The sequence below is a fragment of the Dendrobates tinctorius genome, unplaced genomic scaffold, assembly GCF_039654945.1.
Source record: "Dendrobates tinctorius isolate UK_male_01 unplaced genomic scaffold, ASM3965494v1 ptg000183l, whole genome shotgun sequence".
NCBI lineage: Eukaryota > Metazoa > Chordata > Amphibia > Anura > Dendrobatidae > Dendrobates > Dendrobates tinctorius.
This window is the reverse complement of record NW_027361850.1, coordinates 5,742,903-5,762,224: the sequence shown is the minus strand read 5'-3', so window position 1 is coordinate 5,762,224 and position 19,322 is coordinate 5,742,903. Positions and strand designations below refer to the sequence as shown.

Genomic DNA, 19,322 nt, shown 5'->3' with positions numbered 1-19,322 from the left:
ATACCAGTCCCAGAGGATCTGCAAGCAGTGTCAGCTTAACACCTCCCTTGCCAAACACCACAGGTGGCGTCACAAACTATTCATTTAATCCACTACATTCCACCATTCAATCTCCCTTTTACTTGGGCGCCCAGGGCCATGGACCGGGTCACTGCTGCTGTGACACCTTCCCCTCTGAGTGACCGGCCCGGTACCGAGTACCCCACAGCCCTGGGAGGGCGACCCACACACACATACATTCATTTATATATATATAGATTTAAAGAGATCCTGATAACTGATACATGCTGCATTGGCAAACCAGAAAATTGATAAATTGATTGGTAGAGCAGAAAAGTTCAATAACTGGGCAGCAGAGTTGAGGGTGGGTTAGAGGGGCACAATATTGTCACATGGGAGGCCACAGGGAAGGATTTTGCAGTAGTATGAGCCATGCACTTGCAGTTTTATTGACTTGAGGAGAAGGCAAATTTTGAGAAATATTTTGAAAAATTAGCATTGGCAGGAGGTGGTAAGTAGAAATGAGCGAATTCATTCGGATTTTGTCCCAGAATCTGATTTTGACATATTCTGGCCATATTTGAGCCGAATGTATGTTTGATGATCGGTTCCGAACATATTCTGAAATTTCTACTCCCATTGACTCTAATGTCGTTCGGCTGTGTTTGACGAATATTGCAAAAACAATATTCGAGTCCGATCGTATTCGGAACCGAACCCAAACAAATGCGCTCATCTCTAGTGGTAAGGTCTCAAATGTGTGGTTTAAAAGACAATAAAGTCAAAGTTTACCGTGAGGTGGTGGACTTGTGAGACAGATGGAAACATTGAACCATTAACAACGATTGATAGGTCTGGTGGGAGAATATGATGGAAATTTCATGTATTTGGTTTTCTTCATGTAGCACTTTAAACAGCAATTGAATAAGGAACTGGATACAGCTAATAGACACTCTGCATTTCTGAATGTATTAATGCAATATAGCATTGATATCAATTACCATAAATTACCGTACTTCTCTAATCATCTTTATTTTACGTATAATAGTTACCTTCACACAGAAGTTAAGCCGCCTGTTCCCACACACAGCAAGGATATCCAACAGGTAAAATCAGAAAAGTATTTTCAGGAATATAGTTTTTATGTTTGCTTACTGTTTAGAGATTTTATTAGGAAATAGGAAAATGAACTTTCCAATTTCTATCCCACCATGAATACAGTATATATGTATTTTTATCTTTCACATGTTTAGGCAGCGCAGGCTTCTTGCAGTAGAACCAGCAACATGCAGCTTTGCACTGTTGTGCTGAAAATCGGCTCCTGGGAGACCTTGCAGAAGTGGCTGTACCATTGTTTCTATGATCAACTCAATGTAACATGAAGACTAGAGTGGTCCGGCTACTCTACATTATGCCACTCCATATGATAATCCCGTGGGTGTGACCGGTGTGAGGTTTCCTCATGAAGACTTCTTCATGGTGTTGTCTACATGGTCCTGTCTGATTAGAAGACTAGAGTGTAGTGATCTACTCTATACCACAAGTGACATGAAATGTCACATATCAAGCCTAAGGCTTCATACAGTGTCTACACAATTCACCAGAAGGCATTTGATGGAATGGGTCTATCCTTTTCACAATCAGTCCTACCTTTGGACACAATAATAGACAGTGGTTGGTTTGGAGACAACTTGGACAAGGCCATGAAGAGCCCTTCTTGGGGGAAAAGGAAAGTATCCCAGGAGCCATTTTTCAACATGACAATGCCAGGCCACATATTGCTCGTGCTATTGTGAGAAATCTGAGTGTCCTATGTGTGCTACCATGGCATGCAACGTTTCCATGTCTGCCATCAAGCACATAGTGCAAGCTTAAATTGTGATGAACAGTGATGGCCATATAATGTATACAACATAATACCTACTTGTTACACATAGTATTGTTTTATGTTCTCTGAACCATTTGTACTTTCTGGACAAAAATTCCCAGAATGTTCCAGTATCTCAAACACTTCCTCTATATATGACCCTTGTTCCCTCTCTGCTAGTTGTTCTCACTGTGCATACCAGGATTGGTTTTCCTCTACTTTGATGAGTCAAAACGTTCAGAAGGGAGAGGTATGTGAATTGGGTCGACAGGAAGGGTGTTTGACTGGAGTCATAGTGTTCAGAGGTGAATAAATGAAGCATTCAGGAAGGGCATGCACAAAACATACTAAAATATAATTAATTCTGGCAGAGATATATTCCCACCCTAAATTTTGCTTCCCTAGATCCATCGCAAGCTAAAAGTCCCTGGCCGCTGGAGGGAGGAATCTCACCTTCCCTGTATAATTCAGTGAGTACATTCACAAAGTTTGACGCATTAAGATTGACATATCTTAAAGGAAACTTGTCATGTTGGAATGTTGGTAATGCAATACTATCTCCTAGCACAAAAAGTTGATCAGTCTGATATATAGTTTTATGGATTACGAAACTTTATATGCATGCCTTTCATCATACCGCCAAGAAAAGTGGAATAAAATGCAATCAAAAAGACGAATGTAAATAACAATGGTATTGCTAAAAAGTCATCTTGTCCTGCAAAAAACGAGCCACAATGCAGCTCAAAAAAGTTATAGCTCTCAGAATAAACTGATGGAAAAACAATTATTTTTCTATAAAATAGTTTTTATTGTGTAAAACAAACAAAACAAAAAAAAAGTGATATAAATGTGGTATAGCTATAATCGTACTGACCCGAACAATAAAGCTGTCTTATCACTTTTTTCCATATGTCAATAGCATAAAAAATGCCATCCAAAAAGTTATGTAAAATGTTCCTATTAAAAGCTTCATTTTAGTCCACAAAAAAAGCAAGTCCCCCACTCAGGTCCATCATCTGTTGATGGAAATATAGGGGCTTCCTCATTATTGGTAGCACAGAGGATCTGGAAAAGCACTATGGCTCCTCCCCCCCCCAAAAAAAAAAAGAAATCCAGCTAACTCTGCACTTCCAAAATCCAAATCCCCCCCCCCCCCTTCTGAGCCCCAAGGTGCCTAAACCACATTTAGTGTCCACATGTTTGGCATTTGTGTAGCTATGAGAGCATGCTTAATTTACGGGTGCATGTCTCCAGAAGCATGAGCTGGGCACTACAATGTACTGGGCACTGCAATGTACTGGGCAATACACTGGCAGATTTGCAATTTTCACTCGGCAACAACCACTGCGACTTTTTTGTTTTAAACGTCCACGGAGTTAAAATCATCATAAAACTTGTAGATAATGATAGAGGGGTACAATTTCCAAAATAGGGTCACTTGAGTGGGGATTATGCTCTTGCACTTAAGGACTCTGCATATGGAGTCCACAAGCTATTGTACTATAATTTGTTCTCCAAGAGTCAAATAGCGCTCCTTCCCACCCAAGTCTCGCAGTGTGGCTAAGTAGTACTGTACAGCAACACATAGGATATTGCCGCATTTAATAGAAATTGTGAGAAACATTTTGGTGCCATTTGTAGGCATGTGAAAATGTAAAATCTCGGGCTAAAACAATATTTTTGTGGTAAAATGGCGCCTCTTGGGCTCTTCCAGTGGGTCATGGCACCTAAAATCATAATAGCAAAATCTGCACTATAATATTGCGCTCCTCCTCTTCTGAGCTTTCTAATGTGCCTGAAAAGTATTTCCCGATTACATGTAGGGTATTGGCACACTCGGAAAAATTGCACAACAAACTGTGAGGTCGATTTTTTTCCTAGTAGCCTTTATAAAAATTTAAAATTTGGGGATAAAATAACATTTTAGTGTAAAAGTTTATTCTTTCTTCACCGTACAATGTTATAAAATTCTGTGTGACATGTGACCCTCAAACCATTTCAACAAACTCTGGACTCCAATATAGAGCTTCTTCCCTTCTGAGCTTTGCTTTGTGCCTCAAAAGTATTGTTGTTTTTACCACATATTGAGTATTGGCATACTCAAGATAAATTGCACTGTTCATTTTCTCCTATTATCCCTTTTGAAAATTAAAAGCATTGTACAAGAAAAAAAATGGTAATTTGCCACGTACTCAGCCTAATGTGAATCGCCTAAAGATAAAAATGCTCACTACACCCCAAGATGAATTTCTTGAGGGGTCTAGTTTCTAAAATGGGGTCACCTGTCTGAGTTTCTGCTGTTTTTACATGTCAGGGGCTCTTCAAATGTAACATGGTATCCACAATTTATTATAGTCAAAACTGAGCACAAGAGTTCCGTTGGTGCTCCTTCTCTTCCGAGCCCTGCTGTGTGCACAGACAAAAGTTTTCCACAACATATCAATGTACTCAGGAGAAATTGGACAACAAATTGTACAGTCCATTTTCTCCATTTAGCTTTATAAAAATTAAAAATTGGGGGCAAAACCAATGTTTTTGTGGGAAAAAATTTTTTCTTTATTTTCATTGCTCAACATAGCAAAATTCTGTGAAACACCTGTGGGTTCAAGGAGCTCACCACACCTCTATATAAGTTCCTTGAGGGGTGTAAAGTAGTTTCCAAAATGGGGTCACTTGTGGGTGGTTTATACTGTTTGGGCACATCAGGGGCTCTGCAAACACAGATGTGTGGTGAGCACCTTGAATCCCATGTGCTTCACAGAAGTTTATAACAGAGCTGTGAAAATAAAAAAAAAAAATCACATTTTTCCCACAAAAATGTTCTTTTAGCCTCAATTTTTTTTATTTTCACAAGGGTAACAGAAGAAAATGGACCTCAAAATTTGTTGTACAATTGCTCCTGAGTACACAGATAACTCCATATGTGGGAAATAAAAACTACTGTTTGGGCACACGGCATGGCTCAGAAAGGAAGGAGTGACGTTTTGTAGCATAGACTTTGATGGAATGGACGCAATGTCGTGCCTAGAGAGCCCCTGATGTGCCTAAACAGTGGAAACCCTCCATAAGTGACCCCAGTTTGTAAACTAGGCCCCTTAAGAAATTTATCTAGATGTGTAGTGCGTAATTTGAACCCACAGGTGTTTCACTGAATTTGACAACGTTGAGCACAAAAATGTTGTTTTAGCCCCAATTTATTTTCATTTTTCACTAGGATAGAAGGAGAAAGTGGATCCCAAAATTTGTTGCACAATTTAGTACACCGATACCCCATATGTCGATGAAAACTAATTTTGAGGTACAGTGCAAAGTTCAGAAGGGAAGAAGCGCCATCTTGGAGTTCAGATTTTGCTGGCATGGTTTGAGGGTGCCATGTCACATTGCCAGAGCCTCTGAGGTTCCAGAACAGCACAAACCCGACCATATATCACCTCGTTTTACAAACTAAACCCCCACTGAATTCATCTAGGGGATCAGTGAATATGTTGACACCATATGTGCCTCACAGAATTTGATACCATTGGGCAGTGAAGAAATTATAATTAGATTTTTACCACCAAAATGTTGTTTTAGCCCAAAGTTTTTATTTTTCCTATGGGCTAGTAGGAAAAAATTGACCTGTCAGTTTGTTGTGCAATTTCTCCTGAGTGCACCAATAAATACCCTACATGTAATCAGGAAATACATTTCAGGCACACTGCAAAGCTCAGAAGTGTAGAAGCCATAGTATAGTGCAGATTTTAATATTATCATATGAGGCTGCCATGACCCACTGGGAGAGCCCCTGAGGTGCCAGAACAGCAGAACAAAGAGGAGAGATAAAGATTCAGCATCCGCGGCAATAAGAAGGTATTAAAACATGACTTTTAATAGCGACAATTAAAAAATGTAAGAGCAAAAAAAACATGTACAATACCAAAAATAAAAGTGAAAGGAAAAGAAGGGGGGCACAGGTCTAAGCGTTTCAAGTTCAGAGGCTTTTAGTCTTTAGGTCAGAACAGCAGAGCCCCCGTATAAGTGACCCCGTTTTACAAACTACACCTCTAAATTAATTCATCTTGTGGTGCAGTAATCATATTGACACCACAGATGTGTCACATAATTTTAAATAAATACATTTTTACCACAATTATTTTGTGTTGGCCCCAAATTTTACATTTTCACATGGGAAAATGGGCAAAATGGCACCAAAATCTGTCACACAATTTCTTCTGAACGTAAAAATACCCCATATGTGTCTGTACAGTACTGCTTAGCCACATGGCGAGACTTGGGAGGGACGACGAGGTCCCTTCCAACTCTAACATTCTATGTTTCTGTGACTCCTTATACAGAGCCCCTAAGTGCTAGAAGAGCAGAATACCCCCTTCAAGTGATCCCATTTTGGAAATGATACCCCTTTTGGAATTTACTGGTGTAATGGCAATTTGACTCCATGGGTGTTTTCCACAAACAAGCAGCAGTGGATGTTGCTGAGTGAAAATTGCAAATCTGCCATTGTAGTGCCCAGTACTTCTGTAGACACGCACCCATAAATTAGGCTAGCTATGATCGATGCAGAAATGCCAAACATGTGGATCTTAATGCGGTTTAGGCACACCGTCACCGTGGGGCTCGAGGGAGAGGGATATTTGGATTTGGGAGAGCAGAATTTGCGGAATTTATTTTTAGAGGAAAGGAACCATTTTGCTTTTCCAGAGCCTCTGCATTACCAGAAATGTGAAAGCCTCCAATATTTCTGTTAACAAATGTCGAACCTTAGTGTGGGCTTACTTTTTTGTGGATTGATTTGAAGCTTTTGTTGGGAACATTTTACACAATGTTTATCATCACATTTATCCTGCGCTCTATGCTGAGCACTTACATTGAAGTTTCCATCTAATTCTCTCAAGTACATGATTCAGATGAAATCCCTGAGGGATCCATTCACTTTAATGAGGCAGCAGAGTTGCTCAGGATTGCTTATGGCCTCAGTTCAGCAATGTCCTTATTTTCAGGAATGCACAAAACTGTGGTTGACCTTGCTTTTATACACTCCTAAAAAGACGGACACCGCCAGATCATAGGACAGACAGTGTGCATAGTGTCTCCATCTGGCTCATTATGGGGACTATATCGCTAGGGGTTCCATCTGAATCACATACTTCAGAGATTTGTACTGAAATCCCGTTGTAAGTAATCAGTGCAGAGTGCAGGATAAATGAGAGCTGAGCCTTACTGTGATAGTCAAAATGAGCAAATCAACAGCAGGTGAAGAATTTGTTTTATTTATTTTAAGTGTAAGTGATTAGACGACTTTATTCTTCAGGTCGGTGCGATTATAGAGATACCAGATTTAGATTATTTTTTTTTTTCTATTTGGCTGTTATCACACACTTTTGGCTGCTAAACTCTTTTTATTGCAAAAACTTGCCATATTTTGAGAGCTATAATTTCTCCTTCGTCTCATTGGGGGACACAGAGACTGTGGGTGTATGCTACTGCTGTCTGGAGGCCGACACTAAGTATACAAAAAACAAGTTAGCTCCTCCTCCGCCGCATACACCCTCGCCCCGATAGCGGGCGGAAACCAGTTTTTTGCTTAGTGTCTGATGGAGGCACACGCAGTCTGGATCTCTCCAGACTATTTTTTGTTTTGTCTCGCTATGAAGAGGAGACAGGGGCAACGGATCCTACTGAAAGGGTCCGATCTCCCCAAACCATCAACGGTCGAGCACACGCGAGTATCGCCTCCGCGTATCCTTTCCCGCACCGAGGGACATCTCTGGGACTTTTCCCCAGACATCTATTTTTATTTTTTATTTTTGAGAAGATGAGACAGGGGCAACGCATCCTATTGAAAGGATCCGATTTCCCCAAACCAACAACGGGCGACCACGTGCGAGTGTCCCTCCACGTTTCCTTTCCCGCGACGTGGGACACTATGCCAGACTTAGCCCTGTCCACCCCTAGGTATTGAAACCATGGGCTTGCACAGAGGCACAAGACTAGTCTGTGCGGCCCCCACTGCTCCACCAACGCACAACAGCGGTGCTGCATGGCGGCGGACAGTCCCTCTCCTCGCCCCTACAGGGCAGACGGCGCTAGGGTGCCTGCACCGTCCAAAAACGGATTACCTCAGGGCCTCGGCTGAGGGCAGGTATGGATGACTGGGGAGGGCTCCTGGGCAGCGAGAGGCTCCAGTGCGGTACGGCCAGAGGTGGCAGGTTCGGGAGGGCTCGCACCCCCGGATGGAGGTGATCCAGCAGGCTCCATTCCTCTCCCTTCCTCCCTCCTCCTCCCTCCTATACTTGCACATGGGGGGCCGCAGACCCCCCAGCGGGGTGAGGAGAGTTCCGGCGGTATCGCCGGGATAGCGGGGCCGCCAGTTCACGGACGGGCAGTGACTAAATTTAGCCCGCGGCTTCGGCCCAGGCCGCGGGTGGAAGTCCCGACCCAGGCGTGACATCATATCTGGTGCCGCCCCCCATGACCGGGGCGGACGCTGGATAAAATTGAGGCCCCGGCTTCAGAGCAGGGTAGGCCACGAGCAGGTGAGCACTCGCAGCCTACCCAGAGGAAGGAGCAGGCAGACGCAGGAGCGCGGGAGAGACACGCAGGAGCCGGGTAAGTGCGACCCCGTCCCGGAGCCACACTAAGGGTTACCCTCCTCCTCCTCCTCATTGCCCCTTCATAAGGGAAAAAAAAAAAAAAAGAGAGAAAATTGGCCTATTTTCTGCAGTATGTCTGGGAAAGGAAAAAAGCACACGTTCCTTTATACCGCATGCGTTTCCTATGGGGTTATGTTCCCACGAGCGCAGACTGTTAAGTTATGTGAAGCCTGTAGTTCCGAATGCGCCCACGAGCCCTCCCCCGCAACGGAGCCCAGGGGTCTGGATCCCCCGGAATGGGCGTTATCGCTTTCTCGGTCCATGGTTTCACTTACGAAGGCGATTTAGACCCTTCAGGCCCCGGATAGGGGTAGAGACAACGGCTCGCCTGATTGGGAGGGTTCATCCACCTCACAAGAGCCTCAGGCCTGCAGGGGCCGCACACTCTCTAAGCAGACGCATAGGGGGAAAACCTATATGGCGTCTCCGGGCCCCTTTGTTGCTTCGGCATCCGTGAGCGCGGCGTCTCGCTCACCGTCACCATTTTCTGGGAGCGAGCAGAGTTCAGGTGATGACGTGGAGGAATCCTTGGACTTGGATACCCCGGGGTGTCGGGAGACGGTAGACAGTCTCATTGAAGCTGTCAATCAGACTCTAGGTATTGAGGAGGATGTGTCCCTAACCGCAGGGCATAAGATATCCTTCAAAAAGGCCAGGCGACCACATAGAGTGTTTAGCACTCATCCAGAGTTCGAGGACATAGTGCAGCGGCACAGGGAACGTCTAGACAAGCGCTTTTCAGGACAATAGACGCTAGAAACGAGATACGCGTTTGCACCAGAGCTCTGTAAGAGATGGGTGGAATCGCCGATTGTGGATCCCCCAGTGTCACGCCTGGCCTCAAGATCCCTGTTGTCAGTACCTAGTGGTTCTTCCATTAAGGACCCCACGGATCGGCTCATAGAAGGTTTAGCCCGCTCGGTGTATGAGGCATCAGGAGCAGCGATCTCTCCTTCATTTGCGGCAACATGGGTAGCCAAAGCCATGATGTCATGGTCAGATTCTTTGAATAAAGTCCTACAAGATAGAGACTTGCCGACGGAGGTGTCTGAGATAGCAAATCAGATCGCAATGGTGGGTGACTATTTAATTAATGTGTCCTTGGATGCGGCTAATTGCGCGGCACTAGCGGCGGCAAATGCTATCGCCATTAGGAGAGCCTTGTGGCTAAGGCTATGGCGGGCTGATTCAATTTCTAAGAAATCGTTAACTTCCCTGCCGTATCAGGGTAACCGGCTATTTGGTGAGAAATTAGACAAACTCATTTCGGATGCCACAGGGGGAAAGAGCAGCTTTCTCCCACAGCAGAAGATTAGACTGCCTTTTTGTCAGCCTCAGGCGCGCTTTCGAGCATTTCGCACCCCCGGATGGGCAACAGCGGCCAGTTCTTCTGCCCCAATTCGCTACAACCAGGACAAGGAGCGTCGGGTCACGTATAGAACCAACCCGCTGGGTAGGATGCGGGGCTGACCGCCCAGGTCAAGGGGGGCCGGGTCCCAGAGGCCCTCAGCAAAATGACTCGGGGCATCAGGTATCCGAAGACAGCAGAGTAGCGGACGTCTGCTCAGGTTCCGCCACGTCTGGGTCGAGGTGGCACACGACGCATGGGTGGCGGAATTAGTGTCATCCGGGTACAAAATAGAATTTGTCGGGGATCTTCCAAGACAATTTTTTTCGTTCCCGTCTTCCCAAATCGGAATCCCGGGCAGAGGCATTGCTAGGTGCCATCAGGGTTCTTCAGCGCAACGGGGTCATTGTCCCTGTACCAGAGTGCGAAAGAACCCAAGGATTTTATTCCAATCTGTTTGCGGTCCCCAAGAAGGACGGAACAGTAAGGCCAGTTCTGGACTTAAAGCTCCTGAACAGGTTCATCAGAGTCAGGCATTTTCGCATGGAATCTCTCCGGTCGGTCATATCGTCCATGGAGCAGGGAGAATATTTGGCCTCGATCGATGTCCATGATGCCTACCTGCACTTCCCTATTTTTCCCCCGCATCAGAAGTTCCTGCGGTTTAAAATCGATGGGCGGCATTTCCAATTTGTGGCCCTACCTTTCGGGTTGGTCACGGCCCCCAGGATATTCACGAAAGTGATGGCTGTCGTCATGGCCATTCTACATTCTCGGGGCATAGTGGTTTTGCCGTACTTAGACGACCTCTTAGTAAAGGGTCCGTCCTTTCGGGCATGCAAGGAAAATGTCAGTATCACACTGGATACCCTATCTCGCCTAGGATGGTTGGTCAACGGGAAGAAGTCTTCCCTTACCCCAGCTCAGAGGATTCTATTCCTAGGGATGGTTTTCAACACTTCCCGAGGGTTGGTAATTCTCCCTCAGGACAAGGCTTGGGCGCTCCGGCAGGGAGTTCGATGTCTTCAACAACCAGGCCCTCACACTATCCGGTTCGGGATGAGGGTTCTAGGGAGGATGGTGGCGGCGATGGAAGCAATTCCGTTTGCTCAATTTCATCTTCGTCCCCTGCAGCATGCTCTCTTAGCGTCTTGGGACAGAAGTCCGTTCTCGCTCGATCATCAGTGCAGGTTGTCCTCTCAAGTCCGACGGGCACTTCAATGGTGGACGTGCGACTCCTCTCTTCGTCAGGGGAAGCCCTTTCCCCCAGATCAATTGTTGGTGATCACAACCGATGCGAGTCTTTTCGGTTGGGGGGCAATCTTCCCTCATCACACGGCCCAGGGGCAATGGTCGCCTCAGGAGGCACATCTCCCTATCAACTTGTTGGAGATTCGAGCGGTGCGGTTGGCACTGCAGCATTTTCGGCACTTGCTAGCAGGAAGCCCAGTCCAGATTCAATCAGACAACGCCATGGCAGTGGCTTACGTGAATCACCAGGGAGGCACGCGCAGCAGGGCAACCATGCGCGAGATAGAGCATGCACTCCGTTGGGCCGAGAGGCACCACTCGGTAATCTCAGCAGTTCACATACCAGGCGTGGAAAATTGGGCAGCAGATTTCCTAAGCCGGCAGGGTGTCGCGGGGGGGGGGGGATGGATGGTTAGCGCCCGGAAGCCGGCCTCGGCGAGGGTTTATCATAACACTTGGAAGGTTTTCTTTCACTGGTGTTGAGAGCACGGGGTTGTGCCATTGTCCTTCTCGGTTCCCAACATTCTGGCTTTTCTGCAGTCAGGTCTAGACGCAGGTTTGGCCCCGAGTTCCCTGAGGAGACAGATATCGGCCTTGTCTGTCCTTTTCCAGCGAAAGATCGCTACCAATATGCAGGTCAAGACGTTCATTCAGGGGGTCTCTCATTTGGTGCCCCCCTTTAGAGCGCCCATGGACGCCTGGGACCTTAACCTGGTTCTGGGTGTCCTGCAGGAAACTCCTTTTGAGCCGTTACAAGAAATCTCATTGTCATACCTTTCCAGGAAGGTTGTATTCTTGGTAGCCATAACTTCCATTAGGCGGGTCTCGGAGTTGGCAGCCCTATCTTGTAGAGCTCCGTTTCTGACTTTTTTTAAGGATAAGGTAGTCCTTAGGCCACCACCGCCCTTTCTGCTGAAGGTCGTGTCTTCTTTCCATATTAATGAGGACATTGTTCTGCCTTCGTTTTGTCCAGCGCCAGTACACAGAGTGGAAAAGGCGCTCCACACATTGGACCTGGTAAGAGCTCTCAGGAGGTACATGTCGAGGACAGCACCTTTTCGCCAGACAGACTCGTTGTTTGTGATTCCCGAAGGGCGCAGGAAGGGGCTCGCATCCTCACGGTCGACTATAGCCAGATGGATTTGTCTAACTATTCAGGAGGCTTACCGTATCAGAGGCACGCCGATTCCACCTGGAATAGGGGCGCACTCTACTCGGGCAGTGGGCGCCTCTTGGCCGCTTCGGCACCAGGCTTCGGCAGAGCAGGTATGCAAGGCGGCAACCTGGTCAAACCTGCACACGTTTTCTAAGCATTACAATGTGCATACTCAGGCTTCGTCAGATGCGAGCCTGGGTAGGAAAATTCTCCAGGCAGCAGTGGCACACCTTTAGACAGGAGGGCATGCGGTTTGGATCGGTGAGTTGCTCCCACCCAGGGACTGCTTTAGGACGTCCCACAGTCTCTGTGTCCCCTAATGAGGCGAAGGAGAAACATGGATTTTTGTGAGTACTCACCGTAAAATCCTTTTCTCCGAGACGCTCATTGGGGGACACAGCACCCACCTTGATAGCCAGTTGGATCTTGTTTATTTGATTAGTATAATTCATTGTTTAATGTAGGGTGGTCCTTTTTCAGACATATGATTTTCTGCGTTAAGGCTAATTTATTGTTATGTTCTCCTACTGCTTTTGCACTAAACTGGTTTCCGCCCGCTATCGGGGCGAGGGTGTATGCGGCGGAGGAGGAGCTAATTTGTTTTTTGTATACTTAGTGTCGGCCTCCAGACGGCAGTAGCATACACCCACAGTCTATGTGTCCCCCAATGAGCGTCTCGGAGAAAAGGATTTTACGATGAGTACTCACAAAAATCCATGTTTTCCTTTATTTCTACCGACACAGTCATGTGAGGGCTTGTTTCTTGCAGGATGAGTTGATGTTTTTATTGGTACTATTTTTGGGCACATAACATTTTGTGATCACTTTCTATTCTGATTTTTGGGAGGCAGAATGAACACAAATCAGCAATTCAGGAATTTTGTTTATTTTTTTGCTTGTTTTTTTTTAATGCCATTCCACATGTGGTAAACTTCTTTGGCTTTAGCCTTTGGGCCAGTACAATTACAGCGATACCACATTTGTATATATTTTTTTATGTTTTGGTGCTTTTACACAATAAAAAATTTATAGAAAAAATAATTATTTTTGCATCACTTTATTATGGGAGCTATAGCTTTTTAATTTTTCTACTGATGGAGCTGTATGATGGCTTGTTTTTTTGTTTTGTTTTCAGCTATACCATTTTACATTGGTGTTTTTCATCGAGTTTTATTTCTCTTTGTGTTCAGTGGTATGATGATAAAGCTTTTTTTTTGCCCTGTCTTTAATTTTTTTTTTTGTGGTGTTCTCTGAAGCTCTTAACTACTGTGACAGTTTTATGGGGTGAGACGTTCTAGATGCGGCAATACCAAACTTGTATTTTTATCCTTTTTTATTTTTCCATAAAAATACAAATTTATGGGTACAATATATATAGTATTTTTTTTAAAATAATTTTACAATCTTTTTTTTTTTAACTTTCATGTTCTTGTGCCTGATTGCTCTTATAAACCATTAAAATGCACTTGCATTGCAATGGTTTATAACTGTCAGTGCTCTGCACATGGTGTAAGGGGCTTGTAGCTTGGTGACCCGGATGTCATCATGACGACACGATCGGGCCTTTGTGATGATGTCACGAGAGTGCCGATCGGAGGGGAGAGGGAGCTCTCCCTCCCTGCCTATTAAATGCTGCAGTTGTCATTGATTGCAGCATTTAGAAGGTTAAATGAGGGCACCGCTCTTTGCAGTGATCGCCGGGTGTCGCTTATGCTGTTCGCCATGACGTACCCAGTACGTCCTGCTCTCTGTTACCCTGCCGTCAACACTGATTGGCAGCTTTCTGCGTATACTGTAAAATTGTAGAAAAATTAATCAGTGGTGTGGGCGGGTTAAACAGAACTAAGTATTCAGAGAACTGATAGATCTGCAGCTGAGAAAACAGTGATTTTATCAAAATGACAGTATGCAGACCAGCAAGTGACACATCACTGGAATCAGGGTCTCTATTCTCCACATCATGCTGCTCTTGGATTATATAGCAAAAGCCTGGTGACAGATTTTATGGCTTATAAATGCAATAAATTCGAATACCTATCTTTTTAGATTTTATATGGGAGCACTAAATGCAATGAATAATATGGTAACTGGACAGTTGCATTATATTTATTTGAATCACAATTGTTCTCTCTCATCTGCCAATATATTAATCCATTCATCTCTCCTTTTTTCAGTATATTTCGAAATGGCGATCTTATGACCCCACCTATTCGAGTCCTTATACCTCCTAGTATCTTGAGAGAGTGGGAGCTGGTGTTAACATTGCTTACCGAAAAGGCCAACTTATATAATGGAGCAGTAAGAAAGTAAGTGAAGGCTGTAGGCATAGTAAAGGAACATGTCCTCCTATGTTCAGCCTGATGTCTGGACGTGATGCACTAATACTCTGCTTCTTCAGGCTCTGCACTTTAGATGGAGTTTCCATCTCATGTGGATCTGAACTGGTGTCTGGAGAATATTATGTTGCTATTGGATCTGAGAAATATAAATGTCTTCCATATGAGGAACTTCTAAGCCCACCTGGAAGGAACAAGTACAGACACTTTGTTATTATATTTTATCATTTTACTAACACTTTGCTTCCTCTCTAATCCATCTATTTAGTATTATTTAGAGTATTTAATTTGTACTCCTGTCATGTCTACTTTAGGAATCGGCCTGGTGTGAAGCGCAGGATTCCTAAAGTTGGGGTAAGCGGAAAGTGAAATATGTCATCTAATAACATAAAGCTTTGCTTCTGTCATAGAGCTCTGCTGGATCAGCATGGTTACAGTACAATCAATAAATTGTAGTTAAAGGGGGTTGTCCACCTTTGGGGACACTTGTTTGTTATTACTAAAATGCATGCAATTGGGACTAAAAATCCTTTTTGCAATTGGGTTTCATCAAAAATTTTCCACAACTTGCCTTCTACAGTCTGTGGTGCGCTGTCTGTTGCTGGCTATCAGTTAAAGGGTTAGGTCATATTATTTTTATTTTCATAGATGTGTTGGAGACATTATTTTGTGGCACTTACTATTATATAGGTATGACCGGTTCTCCTCCTGCGCTTGTTAGTACAGCTTTCCTCACAGACTGCTATACAAAATGGCTGCTGATGAAGGAGCATGTGACCAAGTCATCCATCAGGCTCCTCCAATAGAAAAACACCTCATATGGGAAAGCTGCTTTTCTATTGGAGGAGGCTGGTACACTTGTCTGGCCACCAGCCATTTTATGGACTAGAGAGCTGAGCAGTTTGTGAGGAATGCTGTACTTATAAGTGCATGAGGGGAACCTGTTACATCTATATTATAGTAAGTGCCACAAAATCATGTCCCCAACACATCTGTTAAAGTAAAGATAAAGTGGTCTAACCCTATAAATATGTTTTTGTATGCACCATTTCAATTTTACATGCCATTTTAAGAGCAGTTTCTCTCTTCTTTCTGAGATGGGAAAGGTCTATAGCGTATCACAAGATGGAATCAGCGACTCTGCTTTGAATAACTCTCCAACCCAGGTATAGCTGTCTTAGAAATGAATTTGTATTGTAAAAATTATTTCTGTATAAATCTATACATTAAAATGAACCTATCAGCAGGATTTTGCACAGTAACCTACACACAGTGTCAAGTCGGCGCCGTTACACTGATTACAATGATACCTGGGTGATGAAATCTGTCTTGTGGTTGTTGTTTAATCTGTATTTTTAGTTTTGAGTTAATGATATGCTCGTGCCCCGGGGCGGCCTGTACGAGGAGTCTTTATGTGGTGCCCTGCTTAGGTATTCACCAGTATGGCTTTTGACAGGTCACTGATCCCTCACTGACCTGACCCCTTCTTTACATAATGAATCTACTATATAATTGTCTAATTCTGTCTATCTGTCTGTCTGTAATGGAAATCCCACCTCGCTGATTGGTCGTGGCAGTTAGGCCGCGACCAATCAGTGACAGTTGCTTAGTCGTCGTGGCAACACGGCCGCATTGCTTATTGTACAGGCACATTACAGCAGTTAAAGGCATCACTGCTGCGTTGCCCATTACACAGGCACAGTCCTGTACATATTCTGGAGTACAATACATTAGGTAATTAGGTAACAGTAGAACAGTGACTGCAGCTCCGGGTGTAACTTGCGTACAATACATTAGGTGACAGCAGAAAAGTGAATGCAGCTCTGGGTGTAACTGGAATACAATACATTAGGTAAGAGCAGAACAGTGACTGCAGATCTGGGTGTAACTGGACTACACTACATTAGGTAACAGCAGAACGGTGACTGCAGATCTGGGTGTAACTGGACTACACTACATTAGATAACAGCAGAACGGTGACTGCAACTCTGGGTGTAACTGGAGTACAATACATTAGATAACAGCAGAACAGTGACTGCAGCTCTGGGTGTAACTGGAGTACACTACATTAGGTAACAGCAGAACAGTGACTGCAGATCTGGGTGTAACTGGAGTACAATACATTAGGTAATTAGGTAACAGTAAAACAGTGACTGCAGCTCTGGGTGTAATTTGCATACAATACATTAGGTGACAGCAGAAAAGTGACTGCAGCTCTGGCTGTAACTGGAGTACAATACATTAGGTAAGAACAGAACAGTGACTGCAGATCTGGGTGTAACTAGACTACAATACATTAGGTAAAAGCAGAACAGTGACTGCAGCTCTGGGAGTAACTGGAGTACAATACATTAGATAACAGCAGAACAGTGACTGCAGATCTGGGTGTAACTGGACTACACTACATTAGGTAACAGCAGAACGGTGACTGCAGCTCTGGGTGTAACTGGAGTACACTACATTAGGTAACAGCAGAACAGTGACTGCAACTCCGGGTGTAACAGGAGAATAATACACTAGATGGTGGCCAGATTCTATCGCATCGGGTATTCTAGAGTCTCTGTTAAAATAAAAAATAGTTATATACTCACCTTCCGACGACCCCCGAACTCTGTCCCTCCTCTCACCGCGCTCCCGGCATCTTCCGGTCCCAGTAATGCTTAGCGAGAAGGGCTGGAGATGACGTCACTCTCGCGAGAGCGCGACGTCATCAGCGGTGTTTCGCGCTAAGCATTACTGGGACCCGAAGATGCCGGGAGCGTGGTGAGAGGAGAGAAAGAGTCCGGGGGCCGTCGGGAGGTGAGTATATCACTATTTTTTATTTTAAAAGAGACTCTAGAATATTCGATGCTATAGAATCGGGCCACCATCTAGAATTATATATACAGGGTGGTCCAAAAGTAGGTGGTCAGAAAATAACATTTATTTTGATTTATATATAAAATTATATTTACTAACACAAGCATAACATTGACAATTAAATTTTATTCTGAACAATAATACAAAAGCCCTTAAATTTTATCAACGCAGGCACTTAAACTGTTTTCCATCACAACTTGCACAGCTTTGAAGTCTGCCTCTTACGCTTCGACAAACATTTTTGCACAAGTCTCTTTGGGTATTAATTTCTTGAAATGCATCTCTTATGTAATTTTTCAAATCACTGATACTTTTTGGTTTTCGACTATAAACTTTGTCCTTGAGTACTCCCCAAAAGAAAAAATCCATTGGGGTCAAGTCTGGTGAACGTGCCGGCCAATCAAGTGGGCCTCTTTGGCCAATCCATTTATTAGGAAATGTTTCATCAAGATACTCGCGGACTACTCTTGAATAATGTGGAGGGGCCCCATCTTGTTGGAAATAAAGGTAATTTGAATTAGGCTGTTGCTGTAACTGGGGAACAACTTGATTCATTAGAATTTATCTCCTGTGACTGTTCCATAAAAAAAAAAAAAAAAGGTCCAAAAACACCAAAACATGAAATACCACCCCAAACATTGACACCAGGCTCATATAGTTGTTGCTCTAATGTTAAATGCATGTTCTCATTATACCAGTAAATACAATTATGTCTGTTAATATGGCCAGATAATTTGAAAGAAGCTTCATCACTCCACATAATGTTATCTAAAATTACTGGATTATCTCCTTCGCCTTATTGGGGGACACAGGACTGTTGGTGTATGCTACTGCCGCCTGGAGGCTGACACTTAGTGAATGGAAAAAAGGTTAGCTCCTCCTCTGCAGTATTAACCCTCGCCTCGATTGCAGGCAAAACCAGTTCATGTCTAGTGTCCGTAGGAGGCACACATCTGGCTTTTCTACCAGACTTTTTGTTTCTTTTTTTTTTTTTCTTTTTCCATGAAGCTGAGACAGGGGCGACAGATCCTATTGAAAGGGTCCGATCTCCCCAAACCATCAACGGGCGAGCACGTGGAGTGTCGCCTCCACGTATCCTCTCCCGCAACGTGGGACATGATGCCGGACGCAGCCCTCACCACCCTAAGGTATTGAAACCCTAGACTGTACAGAGGCATTGGTGCCGTCCGTGCGGCCCCCACTGCACCACCAATGCTAAGACTGCGGTGGTGGAAGGAGGCAGACGGTCCCTCTCCTCTTCCCTTGGAGGGAAGATGGAGTTAGGGTGCCTGCACCGTCCTTGTTTTTATGCGGCCCCCCTCCCCCTTAACCTGAGGCTGTCAGCTGTTCCAGGGGTGAGGCGCGGAAGGAAGTGGGCTGGGAGGGCTCCTGTAGGCATAGGCTGGTGGCCCCTTTTTTCCTGGCATTCCCGGGCTTCGGACAAGGAGGGGGCGGTCGGCAGCGCCACACCTGGGCCAGGCCTCTACTTCTGGCAGTCCCGCCCCCCGTACCTGGGCGGGCACCGAAAATTTAGCCCCTGACTTCAGCCAGCACTAGGCCACGGGCGGAGGTTCCGCCCCCCGCGACGCGTCTACTTCGGGAGGGCCTGCTCCCGGGGTCTCGGGCGGCTGCCTGAAATTTACCGGCGGTCACCTCTTTCGGTGGACCCGCCCACACGCCGAGGTGCACTTTTTTGAAAAGGGAGCAGCTGTTCGGCAGTCTGGACGCCTAAGGAGACACAGGACTGGGGTAAGTGCTCCCCCGAAAGAGGAAGACCCCCCCCATTTGTTGGCAGGGCCTGTCCCTTTTTTTGCGAGACTAAGCGACTTGCTTATTCCCCCCTGCAGACATATCA

At 45.0% G+C, this 19,322-nt stretch overlaps 1 protein-coding gene across 1 annotated transcript in view; it reads left to right on the top strand.

The window, feature by feature from the left end:
• DCDC2B (doublecortin domain containing 2B) overlaps nucleotides 1-19,322 on the top strand; it is a 72,035-nt gene that overhangs the window by 18,683 nt on the left and 34,030 nt on the right. The window contains exons 2-7 of the mRNA XM_073551953.1: nucleotides 1,049-1,106; nucleotides 2,273-2,337; nucleotides 14,447-14,578; nucleotides 14,671-14,805; nucleotides 14,923-14,962; nucleotides 15,706-15,774. Coding sequence (XP_073408054.1) covers nucleotides 1,049-1,106; nucleotides 2,273-2,337; nucleotides 14,447-14,578; nucleotides 14,671-14,805; nucleotides 14,923-14,962; nucleotides 15,706-15,774 — 499 coding nt within the window. The remainder of the gene's footprint in view (nucleotides 1-1,048; nucleotides 1,107-2,272; nucleotides 2,338-14,446; nucleotides 14,579-14,670; nucleotides 14,806-14,922; nucleotides 14,963-15,705; nucleotides 15,775-19,322) is intronic.